The sequence below is a fragment of the Borostomias antarcticus genome (genome assembly GCF_949987555.1).
Source record: "Borostomias antarcticus genome assembly, chromosome: 24".
In the NCBI taxonomy this organism is placed as follows: domain Eukaryota; kingdom Metazoa; phylum Chordata; class Actinopteri; order Stomiiformes; family Stomiidae; genus Borostomias; species Borostomias antarcticus.
Genome location: NC_140257.1, coordinates 3,632,695 through 3,648,859, shown reverse-complemented (window position 1 = coordinate 3,648,859; position 16,165 = coordinate 3,632,695). Strand labels below are relative to the sequence as shown.

Sequence of the window (16,165 nt, the reverse complement as noted above, 5' to 3'; positions counted from 1 at the left end):
TGAACATATCCAGTTTTTGTACGAATAGTTTTTCAAGCACTTTGGAAAATTGTGACAGCAGTGACACTGGTCTACAGTTAGTAAAGCTATGTTTATCTCCTGCTTTGAAAAGTGGAATAACCTTTGCTACCTTCATTCTGTTTGGAAAGGTCCCTGTGTGGAGAGAAAGATTAAAGACATACAGTAACAGAGAGGTTTGATGATACAATCAATGGTCTTTTTCACAATTATCATGTCTATCCCATCTATTGATGTTTTACTTTTCAATTTCGTTACCATGGACACAATTTCCCTTTCGCTGACATCTCCCAGAAACATAGACTGTAGCACTTTGCTTCCCTCTCTCCATCCACCCTGTGCAGCCCCATCAGTGGGGTTTTCAATGGTATTTGAAGTTAGCCAGCCTTCGTTATGAAGCCCTTAAAACAAGTGTTTTCAATCACAGAAGAAGCAAAGGGTTTTTGATGAGGAAGATGCAGGAGGTGCTGGGGCAGGTGGAGGAGTGGGCGGGGAGGTGGGGGGTTTAGGTTGTCGGTGGAGAAGCCGAAGATGGTGGTGTTTGGGCACAAGCGGAAGGGGGGAGGGCTGGGGTTGTCCCTGTATGGGCAGCCACTGGAGAGGGTTAAGATATTTCGGTTTCTGGGGGTGTACTTTGATGAGAGGCTGACCTGGAGGGTGCATGTGGATAGAACGGTGGAGAGGTGTGAGAAGGTGGTGAATGTGTTGATAGAACGGTGGAGAGGTGTGAGAAGGTGGTGAATGTGTTGATAGAACGGTGGAGAGGTGTGAGAAGGTGGTGAATGTGTTGATAGAACGGTGGAGAGGTGTGAGAAGGTGGTGAATGTGTTGATAGAACGGTGGAGAGGTGTGAGAAGGTGGTGAATGTGTTGATAGAACGGTGGAGAGGTGTGAGAAGGTGGTGAATGTGTTGATAGAACGGTGGAGAGGTGTGAGAAGGTGGTGAATGTGTTGATAGAACGGTGGAGAGGTGTGAGAAGGTGGTGAATGTGTTGATAGAACGGTGGAGAGGTGTGAGAAGGTGGTGAATGTGTTGATAGAACGGTGGAGAGGTGTGAGAAGGTGGTGAATGTGTTGATAGAACGGTGGAGAGGTGTGAGAAGGTGGTGAATGTGTTGAGGTGCCTTGCGGGGAGTGATTGGGGGGCTGTCAGGGGGACGATGCTTATGGTGTATCAGGCTTTGATCCGGTCTGTCCTGGACTATGGTGGCCTCGCGTATCAGATCTTCACAGATGGTTCGGTGGACCCCCGGAGTGGGAAGGCTGGTTTTGCCGTCCATACCCCCCAGTTGCGTTTTACCGAGGGCAGGCGGCTGCCTGATGGGCTGTCGGTGTTCACTACTGAGGTGATGGCGCTGGTGTGGGCGCTGGACTGGGTTGAGCGTGCGCGCCCGCAGCGGGGGGTTGTGTGTTCCGACTCAGCGGCTGCCCTGGGGGGCCTGAGCGGGGGTTCACGGGTTAGGACCGATCTCATCCTGGAACTGGTGATGGCTCTGTACTGGGTGGAGAGGGTGGGGGGTAGGGTAGGGCTCTGTACTGGGTGGAGAGGGTGGGGGGTAGGGCTCTGTACTGGGTGGAGAGGGTGGGGGGTAGGGTAGGGCTCTGTACTGGGTGGAGAGGGTGGGGGGTAGGGTAGGGCTCTGTACTGGGTGGAGAGGGTGGGGGGTAGGTTAGGGCTCTGTACTGGGTGGAGAGGGTGGGGGGTAGGGTGGGGCTCTGTACTGGGTGGAGAGGGTGGGGGGTAGGGTAGGGCTCTGTACTGGGTGGAGAGGGTGGGGGGTAGGGCTCTGTACTGGGTGGAGAGGGTGGGGGGTAGGGTAGGGCTCTGTACTGGGTGGAGAGAGTGGGGGGTAGGGTAGGGCTCTGTACTGGGTGGAGAGGGTGGGGGGTAGGGTAGGGCTCTGTAGGGGAGAACCGGGTCAAAAGTCGCGCGGGACCAAAGTCGCGTTGCCATTTTCTCCAGAATGACTGGACCTGCAATCACGTGGTTAAACATGCCTGCCCATATTACCGTGTACGAGCTCCGTTCAAATTTTGGGCGCGATCGCAGCATATTTGACGGAGAGAACGACGGAAAACCACTTTTGCCCCATATAAGTAAAATAATGGTCTCATAAGCATTTTTCGATTGTAAAATTGTGTTCACTTGTATTAGTTTGAAAACATATGCACTTTTCTTAGCACATCTGCTGGCTACATTATAGCATAGGTTTCAAGTTTCGTGCGATCAAGTCGTGCCTGCAAGCCAGGGAGAAATGACAGGAGACCGTGGCGGGGCAGAAGTCGCGTCCCGTAGAGGGACAGAAGTCGCGTTGTGATGGCTTAGAACCAGAGGGGTGCGCGAGTGACATTTGGGCAGAATGAACAGGTCAAATGAAAGCTCTCTTAAAGATCTTTCTAATGCTATTGACCAACTTTGTATGCAGATTATCACTTACCTATAGCCTAAATGTTGTGGAGAAGCAGACGCAACTTGATGTGATAAATTGACATTTCACATCGAACGAACGCACTGGCAACTGACTGGTAAGGGTCTCCGCGCGCACCTGGATAAGTGAGGTCAACTAGGGGTGGTCTTTCCTGAAAGGATGATAGCTGATAGGCTGTTAAATTCCTGGAAGAAAGACAACTCATAGGCTGTTATATTCAAGTGGAAACGAGACAAGGAAATGACTAGTGCAGACTAACCATTCGTCTAATAAATTATTTCCTGCCGATAGGCTATCCTATCGCCAAACATTGCTGTTAACCCCGCATTATTTCTATGGATTTTGAACCTATAACATTGATTACTTTGATACAAACATGATATTATGTCTAATAATACATTCGTTGAAAGTAAAGAGAATTACATGCCCAAAAAACAGAGATAGGACACATTTTGCAGCCGTGCGACGTTTGCCCCTCTCCTATGAGACTTCTGTCCCGCTCGGCAGGGACAAATGTCGCATTGCACTCGGTCCGTTCTCGCCCTATTTATGTTAAGCTCTTATATCCTAGCACGAACATTACAGTTGATAATAGTGAAGGACATGTGCAAGTTGTGTGTCATAACATGTGGAATCTCTATCTCTATTAATTTCGGAGTAAATGGAATCAAACCAAAAAGTGCGACTTTTGACCCGGTTCTCCCCTACTGGGTGGAGAGGGTGGGGGGTAGGGTAGGGGGGTTATTAATAACCTAACTACACATTTCCATTTCCAGAGCATCGCCATCTAGTGTCTCAAGCATGCAGTACCCAAGTGTTTCCTTCTTTGTCTTTTGAACATATATTTATGTGTCATGGTTATCATTTCTGTTGGTAGTAGGTTCCATGGGTTGTTGCAGATCAGAACAGTACGCTGGTGCAGTAAGTCACTATCATGCTAACGTATACCCACTGTCTCTGTTCAGTTTGAGGACAGCGAAGACGACTTTGACAGGTTCGACACGGACGACGAGCTGTCGTACCGGCGCGACTCGGTCTACAGCTGCGTCCCGCTGCCCTACTTCCACAGCTTCCTCCACATCAAAGGTGACGACATCCTCTTCATGGATTCGCTGGTTGAACACGATGAGTTTTTCACCTACATACACCGTAATCTACAGATCACACATGAGCTACGAATCACAGTTGACTGGGATATTATCAAAGTTACATACAGTTGCGAATTGGATTCTCAGTGCTGTCTAGAGATGGAAAGGCATGAAAATTTCACATCACGATTATGGAGACCAAAATGATCATGGTTATCAGTATTATTGTGGTATTGTTAAAATGTGCTGAAAATGTTCAAAAACGACTGCTAGACACTGAAATCATTTTCATATTGAAAACCACAAATAAAATTAGCAGCACAAAGCAATTGTTGTTTGCTTAAGCATTAAAAATAATGTGTCTTGGAGAATGTTGCTAACTTTGTTTGATGCTGGAGAGCATTTACAGTGAGTTTTTCAAAGCGAAAAAATCAAGCACGATTTTAGTGATCATTTTATCACTAAAATGTAATTGAATTTTATCACAGTTGATCATTATACCCATTATACCGGAGCTGTCATTTCAAATCTGACTGAAAGATCATGTTTAGGGTTTAGTGGGTATCCACTAGATGGCACTGCAGTCATTAACTAGAAAATTGCATGTGAATGCTGAGCAGCTGAATTGAATAGCAAAAGCATTGCTGAAAATGCATGAATGTGAAAAATCTGAAATGTCAAATGCATCACACCTGAATAGTTGAAAATCCTGGAAGCTGAAAAGCCTGGAAGCTGAAATGTGAAACTGGCAGAATTGGAAGCTGAACTGCATTGCCTAAAGAAGCTAAAAACTGAAATACATTGCTACAAAAGGTGGAAGATAAACTGTAATACTGTCAAAGCTGAAACATGGACTAAATGATGGAATGTATTGCTAAAAGCTTGTAAGATGGAGAACCTGGAAGCTTAGCTGAAATGTGAAACTGGCAGAATTGGAACTGCATTACCTAAAGAAGCTAAGAACTTAAATACTTTTAAACTTTTCAACCTGAGTAGTTTAAGCCTTTAGTCTTTAGCTTGAAAGATGAGCAATAGAGTAATACTGTCAAAGTTGAAAGATGGAATAAATGATGGAATGTATAGCTTAAAAGCTTGGAAGCCTGTCGGGGACAGTACAGTGACCTCTGGGCAATCTCTATGCACCAAACGGTGAAGGCCGTGTGTCTCTAGCCCACATGGGCTGAGTTCTGTGGTCCATGGCGTGGATAGTGGCGTGGTGGAAAGACTGCCCCCTTGGGTCAGAGCTGGTCGGGGGCAGTGCATTGACCTCCGGGCAATCTCTTTGCACCCACTGGTGAAGACCGTGTGTCTCTAGCTCACTCGGGCTGAGTTGTGGGGTCTGGCGTGGATAGTGGCGTGGTGGCAAGACTCCGCCTCCTTGGGTCACAACCGATCGGGGACAGTACAGTGATCTCTTGGCAATCTCCATGCACCCACCCATGAAGACCATGTGTCTCTAGCCCACTCAAGGGCTGAGTTGTGGTGTCCGTGGCGTGTTTAGTGGCGTGGTAGCGAGACTCTGCCCCCTTGGGTCAGAGCCGGTCGTGGACAGTGAAGGCCCCGTCGGGCTACTCACCTGCCTTCACCAGTGAAGACTGTGTGTCTTTAGCCACCTCAGAGGCTGTGTTGTGAGGTCCGTGGTGTGGTAGTGGCCTGGGAGCGAGACTCCGCCCCCTCGGGTCAGAGCCGGTCGAGGACAGTGTACTGCTCTCCTGGCCACCCACATGCTCCAGGCCACCCACATGCACGCAACTGTGAAAGCTGTGTCTTTAGCCAACTCAGGGGCTGAGATGTGGGGACTGTGGCGTGGATAATGGCGTGATGGCGAGACTCCGTCTCCAGAGCCAGTCAGGAGGAGGTCAGTGATTGCCAGGCCATCCCCCTGCACCCCTCATTGGAGACCGTGTGTCTATAGCCCACTCCGGGGCCGAGCAGTAGCTGTGGAGGTTTTGTATGGAAGTTGAAGTGAGAAGCAGTTGCAGTGAGAAGTAGTATGTGTTTGTTATAAGTACAGCTAGTACTACACTGAAAATTGATTTAACCACTTGTCATAACTCATAGTTTTATTGAGTTCAATAGCTGAAAGAGGAGAAAAGGTATTAATATGAGTTTACAGCCTGAAAAAGAGTGTCATTCTGAATATTTCTTTGAATATATGGAAGGAAGGAAGGAAGGAAGGAAGGAAGGAAGGAAGGAAGGAAAGAAGGAAGGAAGGAAGGAATATGAATGCTACCACAATAGTCATAAAAGGTTGCCTGTACAGAGAGCCTGCGCGTGTCCCCAAATTCAAATCCCAACTGACACTGTGAGCATCCTCTCATTCACTTCAATGGAAAGGCATGCCGGCTTCAGACAGCTCTCTCTCAAAAAGTATAAAGGTCACAGCCTAGATATTGACACCATATGAATCTGGAGAAAATGCTGAACATTTTAGGATATGATATGTCCGTGTAGCTTAAAAACTGTAGGCATGGCGACGAGTTAGAAAAAGGGTAAAAATGCAAAATTTAGTGTGGGCCCATACGTTTCAATGGAGAGTGCAGTTGCCGAACAAATCATCATACAGCGAAAACTATAAGTCACGCAGCTTAGATACTTACATTGTACGAATCAGCACAGTTGTGTGAACATTTTGATATAAAATATGTGTGTGAGCTGTTAAAACTGTAGGCATAGCGACAAATTAAAAAAGTGTAGAAATACAAAATGAACAGCTCAAAAGTTAGAGTGCGTTGCCATACGTTTCAATGAGGAGCACAGTTGCCGAACAAATCGTCATACAGCGAAAACTGTAAGTCACACTACTTAGATACTTACATTGTACGAATCACCACAGTTGTGTGAACATATTGATATATAATATGTGTGTGAACATCCAAAACTGTAGGAGTACCATCAGTTTACAAAATGTGTGAATATTTTCAAAGCAACTGCTGCCACCACTCTAAAAACATAATGATACTGAACATTCCACCAGCTTCTGCAAGCCAGCCCACCTAACTATAAAGAACTGGATAACAATAGTGTGAATGTTTACAGCATTCACACTAACAAGGCCAAGACCATGAGTAGTGACAGTCCCCCAGCAGGTAGAGGCCCTGTCTCAATACTCTCAGGACCAGGTAGAGGCCCTGTCTCAATACTCTCAGGACCAGGTAGAGGCCCTGTCTCAATACTCTCAGGACCAGGTAGAGGCCCTGTCTCAATACTCTCAGGACCAGGTAGAGGCCCTGTCTCAATACTCTCAGGACCAGGTAGAGGCCCTGTCTCAATACTCTCAGGACCAGGTAGAGGCCCTGTCTCAATACTCTCAGGACCAGGTAGAGGCCCTGTCTCAATACTCTCAGGACCAGGTAGAGGCCCTGTCTCAATACTCTCAGGACACACTCCCCCTCTTCCTAGTAGAAATCACTGCCCTGTGAAGTATAGCAATCATGTCAGAGATGACCTGGAGGGCAGAGGAAGGGAGCAGGGGAGTTGGAAAGGGTTCAGAGTGGGTTTGGCTGGGTACCCCCCCACCATGCCCCCCGCCCCCCCACGCCTGGCTGCTCCCCGTCTCATGAGGGGCTCAGAGGAGCAGATGGAGGTGTGGAGCGTGACCCTCCTCTTCACCCTGGCTCCCCTCCATGACACTCTGTCTCTCCTTTATTCTGAGTCAGGAAAGGATCCATCTCCTCATGGTCTCTCTCTCTCTCTCTCTCTCTCTCTCTCTCTCTCTCCCTCTCTCTCCCACCCCCCCCACCCCCCCCAGGCGGTCTGATGAACACGTGGCGCCGGCGTTGGTGCGTGCTGAAGGACGAGACGTTCCTGTGGTTCTGGGCCAAGCAGGAGGCGCTGAAGCAGGGCTGGCTCAACAAGAAGGGCGGCGGCTCGTCCACGCTGTCCCGCCGCAACTGGAAGCGCCGCTGGTTCGTCCTGCGCCAGAGCAAGCTCATGTACTTCGAGAACGACGGCGAGGACAAGATGAAGGGCATGCTGGATATGCACGCCGCCAAGTAAGCCTCCCCTCTCCCTAGTGCCTCTCTCTCTCCCCCCGAACTTCTAACCAGGTCCAGTAGATGCCCCCCTGTCACCCGCAGACCACCCTGAGTCCGATAGATACCCCCATGTCTGCTGTGGATGTCCAGTACAGCCACTAACCCTGTCATCCTCCCTAGTGTCTCTCCCTCTTATACTCTTAACACACACACACACGTACACACACACATACACCAGTCCACTTCCGGCTTTAGGTCTGGACCTGGGCCCAGTCCCCCTTCCCCTCACCCTAACCTGGGTCCGTATCCTTTTCCTAACCCCACCCTACCCCCGACCCCTGCCTCTACCTGGACCCAGGCACACTCACACTCACACACACACAGACACACACCAGTCCTGGGCTCAGATCCCCTCCCCCTCACCCTAACCCGGGTCCGTATCCTTTTCCTGAGTCTGGGGGTTGAAGTTTGAGCGGCGCCTGATTCTTCTGTGTTGCAGGGAGATTGTGGACAACACGGGGAAGGAGAATGGAATCGACATCGTGATGCCGGAGCGGACCTACCACCTGATCGCAGAGTCTGCCGAGGACGCCAGGTACGTCTCCATGACAGCACAGGGACAATACGTCCCATTCGTCATGGACAGACACTATGCATTATGTTGCCTTTGTTCGTTTCACCATTTTTGTGTGTGTGTGTCTGGCGTGTGCACACATGCGTATGTGATTGGTTAGCCGATCGCGATAATGGCCGCCGATTGGCTGACGCCCTCTCCCTGTCTCTCTGTGATTGGCTGACGCCCTCTCCCTGTCTATCTGTGATTGGCTGACGCCCTCTCCCTGTCTCTCTCCCTGTCTATCTGTGATTGGCTGACACCCTCTCCCTCTCTCTCTGATTGGCTGCAGCCAGTGGTTCAGCGTGCTGAGTCAGGTGCACGGTTCCACGGAGCAGGAGATCAGGGAGATGCATGACGAGCAGGCCAACCCCCAGAATGCCGTGGTGAGTCCTGCACCTACAGGGTTTAATACTGTTATGGGCGGTTTCAGAAAGCGTGTAGAGTGGGAAGGGAATGGTTTTGTACTGTTGGGGGAGGGGGTGGTTGTGTGTGTGTGTGTGTGTGTGTGTGTGTGTGTGTGTGTGTGTGTGTGTTTGTGTGTGCATTCATGTTTATAGTCTCTCTTATAAAGGTTTATCTCTCCCCCGTTTCTCTCTCTCTCTTTCCTCTCTCTCTCTCTCTCTCTCTCTCTCTCTCTCTCTTTCTATCTCTCTCTCTCTCTCTCTCTCTCAGGGAACCTTGGATGTAGGGATGATAGACTCGGTCTGTGCCTCAGACAACCCTGAGAGGTAAGAGTCATCACACTGCAGTAACCATGAGTACATCAGCTACCATCACACTGCAGTAACCATGAGTACATCAGCTACCATCACACTGCAGTAACCATGAGTACATCAGCTACCATCACACTGCAGTAACCATGAGTACATCAGCTACCATCACACTGCAGTAACCATGAGTACATCAGCTACCATCACACTGCAGTAACCATGAGTACATCAGCTACCATCAGCAATACCTCAATAAGGAAGTCCAGTACATAGATGACTGATGAAATACCTCGCTTTCACCAGAGAGCGCCAGAGGGACGTACATGTTTTTCCTTTGTTGTTGTTGTTTTTGTTGTTGTTGTTGTTATTGCTGTTGTTGTTGCTGCTGTTGTCGTTGTTGTTGTCGTTGTTGCTGTTGTTGTTGTTGTTATTGCTGTTGTTGCTGCTGCTGTTGTTGTTGTTGTCGCTGTTGTTGTCGTTGTTGTGATCAAATCTAACGTTTTGTGTCCCCGCCCCCCAGGCCCAATTCGTTCGTGATGATCACGGCTAACAGGGTGCTCCACTGCAACGCCGACACGCCGGAGGAGATGCACCACTGGATCACCCTGCTGCAGCGCTGCAAGGGGGACGCACGCATCCAGGGACAGGAGGTCATCGTCCGGGGTCAGGACACACACACACACACACACACACACGCAGGCACGCACACACACACACACACAAACACACAGGCACGCACACACATGCACACACAAACACGCAGGCACGCACACACACACACACACACACACACACACACACACGTAAAATTAGGGTTTAGCCTACAGCGGATCAATGGTCAGGGTTAGATAACGTTACTTTATTAACAGTGTGTTCTTGTGGGCGACGTTAGTATCGGTGTTTCTTGCGGCCTGTTTGTGCTCGACCTCACTCTCCCTGGGTCTGCCGCCCCTCTCTCTCTCAGGCTGGCTCCACAAGGAGATGAAGAACAGCAGCCGCGCCTCCCTGAAGCTGAAGAAACGCTGGTTCCTGCTTACCCACAATTCCCTGGACTACTACAAGAGCTCAGAGCGCAACGCGCTGAAGCTGGGCACCCTGGTGATCAACAGCCTGTGCTCCGTGGTGCAGCCGGACGAGAAGGGCTTCAAAGAGACGGGTCAGAATGTGCTACGTGCTAACATGCTAACATGCTACAGTGTTTCTACGCAACGACACGCTGTTAGCATTCTGCGGCGTTTTACGACACGCCTCTCATGTTATTGTGTGTCACGCAATTAGCATGCTAGTCACACAACGTTGTGTTATTTTCATGTAACGATATGCTACCACATCATGCTTGTATGCTAGTATGCTACGTTAGAGTGTCTGATTAAGGAAATGCTACGTAGAACACAATCCATCCAGCCTTATTGAGAATCGGTGGTTTAAACAGACCACGCCCCCTCATGTCCTAAATCCTCGTGCCCCTCCCCCAGGTTACTGGAACTTGACCGTGTACGGTCGCAAGCACTCGTACCACCTCTACAGTAAGCTGCTGAACGAGGCCACGCGCTGGGCCAGCGCCATCCAGAACGCCATCGACACCAAGGTCCCCATCGACACCCCGACCCAGCAGCTCATCCACGACATCAAGGTAAAGAGGGCGATCAACATCCATCATGGGATCATGTTCTGATGCTCTGTTAGTCATGTCTACAGAGACCTGGTCCGGGTGATTGTTAGTTAGTTAGTTAGTTAGTTAGTTAGTAAGTAAACTATATAAATAAAGTGTATTTACTTACTTACGATCACCCGGACCTGGTTTTCACTCCGCCTTCTTGTAGACATGACTAACAGACCATCAGAACTGACGTTCAAATGCACGTGCTAATGGCTCACAATCTACAGGCGCAGTTACAAAAGGACGAACACACCGCGGTTAAACACACAGAAACCTAACAGGGCTCCCCTGACCGTAAATACACCCAACATGTGAACCAGGACGTCTGTTTGCGATCTGAACCCCTCGCGTGTGTTCACAGGAGAACTGTCTGAACTCAGAAGTGGTGGAGCAGATCTACAAGAGGAACCCCATCCTTCGCTACAGCCACCACCCGCTCCACTCTCCCCTGCTACCTCTGCCCTACGGAGACATCCACACCAGCTGTGCGTTCATCACATTCTATTACCCTACACACATTCCTAGTATGTGTGCACTACATACATGGACAATAAATCGGATCTTGAATGTTGTATTGATGTAGGGACAGATACAAAAACACACTGCGAACAACAGTTGCCTGACGCATTGCGCCACAGTGTGTATAGATCAGTGTGCTTGATCAGTCAATCAATCAACCAATCAAGCAAGCAATCAATCAATCAATCAATCCATCAATCCATCAATTAACCAATCAACCAATCATGAACTGTATCTTATCTGATCAACTCGCTGCAGCACCTGGAGGGCGTGGCCGACCCCGTGCCCATCATCCAGGGCGTGCTGCGGACGGGCCAGGAGGGGGAAGTGCAGGGGGCGGGGGGAGTCCGGAGGGGGCGGGGTCACGCCCATGTAGTTACATAGTGTGTACAGGAGGCATACGTGAGACATTTTTAACTGATTTGTTTGAGTGATTGTTGACTAGGGCTGGGTATCCAGTCGAATTTCAAGAATCGATTCGATTCCGATTCACAAGGTTCGGAATCGATTATCACGATTCGATTCGATTCAATATCGATTCGGTTAGTGTTACTAAAACCTGTTTTTTTTATTACATGACTGCCAAGTTATGCAACACATTAGTACTAGGGCTGGGTATCGATACTGATTTCCAAAAATGAATGAATGAATGAATGAATGAATCATTGAATGAATGAATTAACTATTCATTCCTTCATTTATTCATTCATTCATTAAATAAAAGATCAATTTTGGGATTCATGAATTGATTCTGAATCATTTGATTCAGAATCTATTCAGAATCGATGAATTGATTTTTTAAACCCAGCCCTATTGTTGTCGCGGTCGCGGTGTACCGCCCTGCTATCTGATAGTCATAGTTCGGTTGAAAACAGATTGAGCATAGACAGCAACACTGATACCTCATTCTAACTCTCTCATTCTGTGTGTGTGTGTGTGTGTGTGTGTGTGTGTGTGTGTGTGTGTGTGTGTGTGTGTGTGTGTGTGTGTGTGTGTGTGTGTGTGTGACCCAGGTGGTGGAGAAGCTGATCAGAGGCCTGGCTATGGAGGACAGCAGGAACATGTTTGCCCTGTTCGAGCACAACGACACCACTGACAAAGCCATCGAGAACCGCACCGTGGTGGCCGACATCCTCGCCAAGTTTGAAAAGTAAGTGTGTGTGTGCGTGAGTGTGTGTGTGTGTGTGTGAACTCGCTTGGGCATTCTTGAATACACTCTTAACACAGTTTGTCCCATCTGAAGGCTCTCTGCCAGTCAAGAAGAGCAGAACACTGGCTGGAAGTTCTACTTCAAACTCTACTGCTTCCTGGACACTGACAACGTTCCCAGGGACAGCGTTGAGTTTGCCTTCATGTTTGAGCAGGTATAAACTTCAATCATCATCCTCACATTTAAAATACATGTGTTTCCTACCATTGCAATGGTCGGTGGCTGGAATGATTACCTCCACCCCAGGGCAAAGCACCGCAGGGCGGAAGGTAATGTTTTCGCCCCTGTCTGTGTGTGTGTCTGTAGGCAGACAGGATTAAACAAAAACTACCGGCCCGATATGCATGAAACTTGGTGGAGGGGTGCAGCATGGGTCAAGGAACTCACCATTACATTTTGACCATGATTCATTCATAGGTGGCTCTACAGTACCCATATTACTGTAACTTCAGTGTAGTGAGGGATTTAGGTTTCAGTTTCCTCATAGGTTTCAGGTGCTTGGCGCCACTTGCAATACCGAGCTTGGCCACTACACCAAAAACTGGCTGTTCCTGGCCATGGGGGCTTGCTTCATGCGCCACTTAACAACTTTCATTGGATGAATGGGCCGCCATCTTTGCATGCCTTATCCACTCCTTCCCCCTCGTTTCTCCTACATTCATTCACACTGCATCTCTTTCGCTCCACCTCTCTTCCTTCCTTCTCTCTCTCTCCCTCTCTCTCTCTCTCTCTCCTCCAGGCCCATGAGGCAGTCATTAGAGGCCAGTACCCAGCCCCAGAGGAGACTCTCCAGTTCCTGGCTGCCCTGAGACTACAATACCTCCTCGGGGACTACAACTCCCAGTCCGCCGTGCCTGAGATGTCTCAGATGTTCCCCATGGCCCGGCTGCGCGCCCGCATCCAAAACTCGGCGAAGACCTTCGCGCCGGGCACGGGCTCTGTGGCGGAACGCTCCGGAACCGCGGAGAAGAAGCGCTCCAGCTTCCTGGAGGGGACGCTGAGGAGGAGCTTCCGCAGCGGGTCGCTGAGTCGGCAGAAGCTAGAGGAGGAGAACACGCTGGAGGGGTGGATGAGGGAGGAGATCGCCGCGGCCCGGGCCAGCCTGCTGGACAAGTGGAAGAAGCTGCAGGGGATGAGCCAGGAGCAGGCGATGGTCAAATACATGGCCCTGGTCAAAGAGTGGCCCGGCTACGGCTCCACACTCTTCAACGTGGAGGTGAGAGTTCTGTCCGTCCCATCCACTACCCTGATTCTGTGGTGAGTAAAAAAACGCTTATGACATTTGTCATGGGGGCCTTTCATATTCTGGTCCTCAGTGGGTATGAGGTAAATGTTTCAAGAAGATTTCCTGATCATTGACCTGGAACCGCAACACATGCATACATCCCCTCTTCCTGTGTCCTGTTGTCCAGTGTCGGGACGGAAGCTTCCCTCTGGAGCTGTGGCTGGGAGTGAGCAAGGAGGCCATCTCGGTCTACAAGCGCGGCGAGCCCTGGCCCCTGGAGGTGTTCCCCTACGAGCTCATCCTCTCCTTCGGGGCCCCGCTGGCAAACGCCTACAAGATGACCGTGGAGGGCCGGGAACTGCTGTTTGAAACCAGTCTGGTATGTAGATGCTGAGAATCCCTCCGTTTTGGGAATGTTTAGTATCCAGTCACGTAGAAAATGTAACAGTATTTAGACGTCATTCACTCCTGAGTTAGAGGGCTTTCCCGCCATTTGGTAACACAGGCTGAGAAAACATCTGATTTGATGGCTTTTATACACAGTCGCAATGTGTTATGAATGGAGCTTGTATTGTGGGGTCTGTGGTTGAATGCGCATCATTGAGAGTGTCCACGTCTCTGAGCTGAGACAGTAAGAACCGTCAAGTCCTGACCCTTGTCTGCTCTGTCCCCTAGGTTATGGACATCGCCAAGATGATGAAAGCTTACATCAGCATGATCGTCAAGAAACGTTACAGCAACTCCCAGTCCGTCAGCAGCCACGGCAGCCAATGCAGTGCCTGGTGAGGCCTTTGCCCCCTGACCCATTCAACCTTTAACCTTTGGTCACCCGCCGACGGCCTGGAGAGGTCGAGAGCGGCCAGCGATCGCCCTGCCAAGACAGCCAGCCTCGTTTTGGAGAAATGCTTTGGGACTCTTTGGGCTGGACAAGGAAACGCATATAACACAGCTCTTACTGTAGCGCTAACCAGCTTGCACTGTCTTTCTGATGCCGTGCTAACGCTTCGTTACGGGGAAGGCGTCCCATTCGATGTCACCGAGGCAGTTCCTGTACGTGTTGAGGAAGGTGAGCAGACAGTCAGAATGTAAAAAGGCAGCATGGATGGAGAGACCACAGGAGACCGCTGTTGTATTTGAACGGGTCAAGCTTCATTTAGACCCACTCCTTTGCCTAGGAAAACTCTGGGACTGCTAACTGGTGATCCTTACTATCTTTGGCGTTACCAAAATATGTAAATATATTCAACTCAGTAGTCAAAAGCATTTCAAGTTCTGTCTTTGAATGCGATGGCGTGTGTTTGTTTGAAGAGGACTTTGCCAGAGACATCGATGTCACACAAGTGCCTGGTTATGAAAACGAACGCAAACCTTTGCTAGAGCAACTTCATACGCTGTTGTACTTCTGGAAAAATAAATATTAAGACAGTAAGAACGGTTCCAGGTTTGTGACACTCTTTGGCAAAGTTGTAGTAGATTCAGAAGGTGCTTTATGTATTTCCCTCTACCGACGGTCTTGTAACGTTCCTGCAACGTCGTTTCAACGACCCACAGCATTTCACTGAGCTCCGCGGGCGGCAGCTCCTCCCAAAGATACGCAGGACTTCTCTAACGCCGTGCCTTCATGTATATTGTGTACACTTGTTCTTTTTGACCTGTTTTGACTCTTAAATGTGCAATGTTATATATATATATATTATATATATGAATATAATCAAGTGTCTGTATATTTGATAAATCTCTGCTTTCTCTTTCCTGGATTATGACTACACAGCGATACTGACGAGATAACCTTGTTATTCTCCTCCCAAGTCAGTTTCAAAGCTGACGTTGGAAGTAACATCAGCGATATACAATACTGCTCTCGATGTATCTTTTTTATTCCATTTGTATTAGCTGTGTGATGTATTAAAAATAATGTTTCTAACAATAAATGCATCCATATTTATTGGAGATGTGAGTTATTGTCTGGGGCGTATACGGATCAGAGCTTAAGAGTGAACATTACCTGCTACTCACTTCACAACCCGGCCCAAAAACAACCCCTAGCTCATATCCTTCTTACAGCCGGCTCTAACAGAACTATGGCTGTCATGGCGGAGGCTCCCCTTTGTACAGCGGACCGCTGCCTGCGTCAAGCCTGAATACTAGTTCTACCTCTCTGGTTATCTCTGCAAGGATCGTTTTCCAACCAGTCAGAAGGGAACTGGAACAGTCTGCAGGACTGGAGGGATATCAAGGGTGACTGGACAGAACTGGACAGAGCCTTTTTATGTTTTAAAGATCCATCTTTTTCTGCACCCTTGATGAGAAAGCAGTAGCTTGATATCAGACAGAACTGACAACTCATTACACTCCGTTGAGAACTTCAAGAATCAGAGACTTTTAGTGGGTGGATTCAAACATCTGGACACCGGCGAAGAAAGCAGTAGATCTTGGTAGAAACATGAAAATAAAAACAGTACAGCTTTGGGTTGGAACTCACAGGTTGTCTGAGTACCGACGGGGGGGGGGTCGTGTCCACAGTGGAGAGGGAAGGGCGTGGCCATTAATCTCGCATCACCAGGGTCTCCTCAGGACAGCTTAGCCTGGGGCCTATTCGCTTTGCAGTTGTGGTTTCCGGTCTAAGCGGATAGTGATCCCACCTTCCAAGAACAAGCCCAACCGTCAACCTGCGATGCAGCAAGGCTAGGTTTCCCTTCACTATCAGTTTCAG

The 16,165-nt window shown here is 49.1% G+C and overlaps 1 protein-coding gene across 1 annotated transcript; it reads left to right on the top strand.

Moving 5' to 3' along the window:
• Positions 1 to 549: 549 nt before the first annotated feature.
• On the top strand, positions 550 to 14,808 carry LOC311325246 (unconventional myosin-X-like; the record flags this gene model as incomplete). The annotated part of the gene is made up of 17 exons (XM_084457914.1): positions 550 to 701; positions 1,172 to 1,529; positions 3,413 to 3,533; positions 7,287 to 7,530; positions 8,012 to 8,107; positions 8,418 to 8,511; positions 8,801 to 8,856; positions 9,359 to 9,501; positions 9,803 to 9,994; positions 10,314 to 10,471; positions 10,860 to 10,983; positions 11,250 to 11,389; positions 12,031 to 12,167; positions 12,261 to 12,381; positions 12,967 to 13,443; positions 13,640 to 13,831; positions 14,128 to 14,808. 17 exons carry the CDS (start codon positions 550 to 552, stop codon positions 14,236 to 14,238), a joined length of 2,916 nt encoding a protein of 971 aa, XP_084314040.1. The 3' UTR covers positions 14,239 to 14,808.
• Positions 14,809 to 16,165: the final 1,357 nt, after the last annotated feature.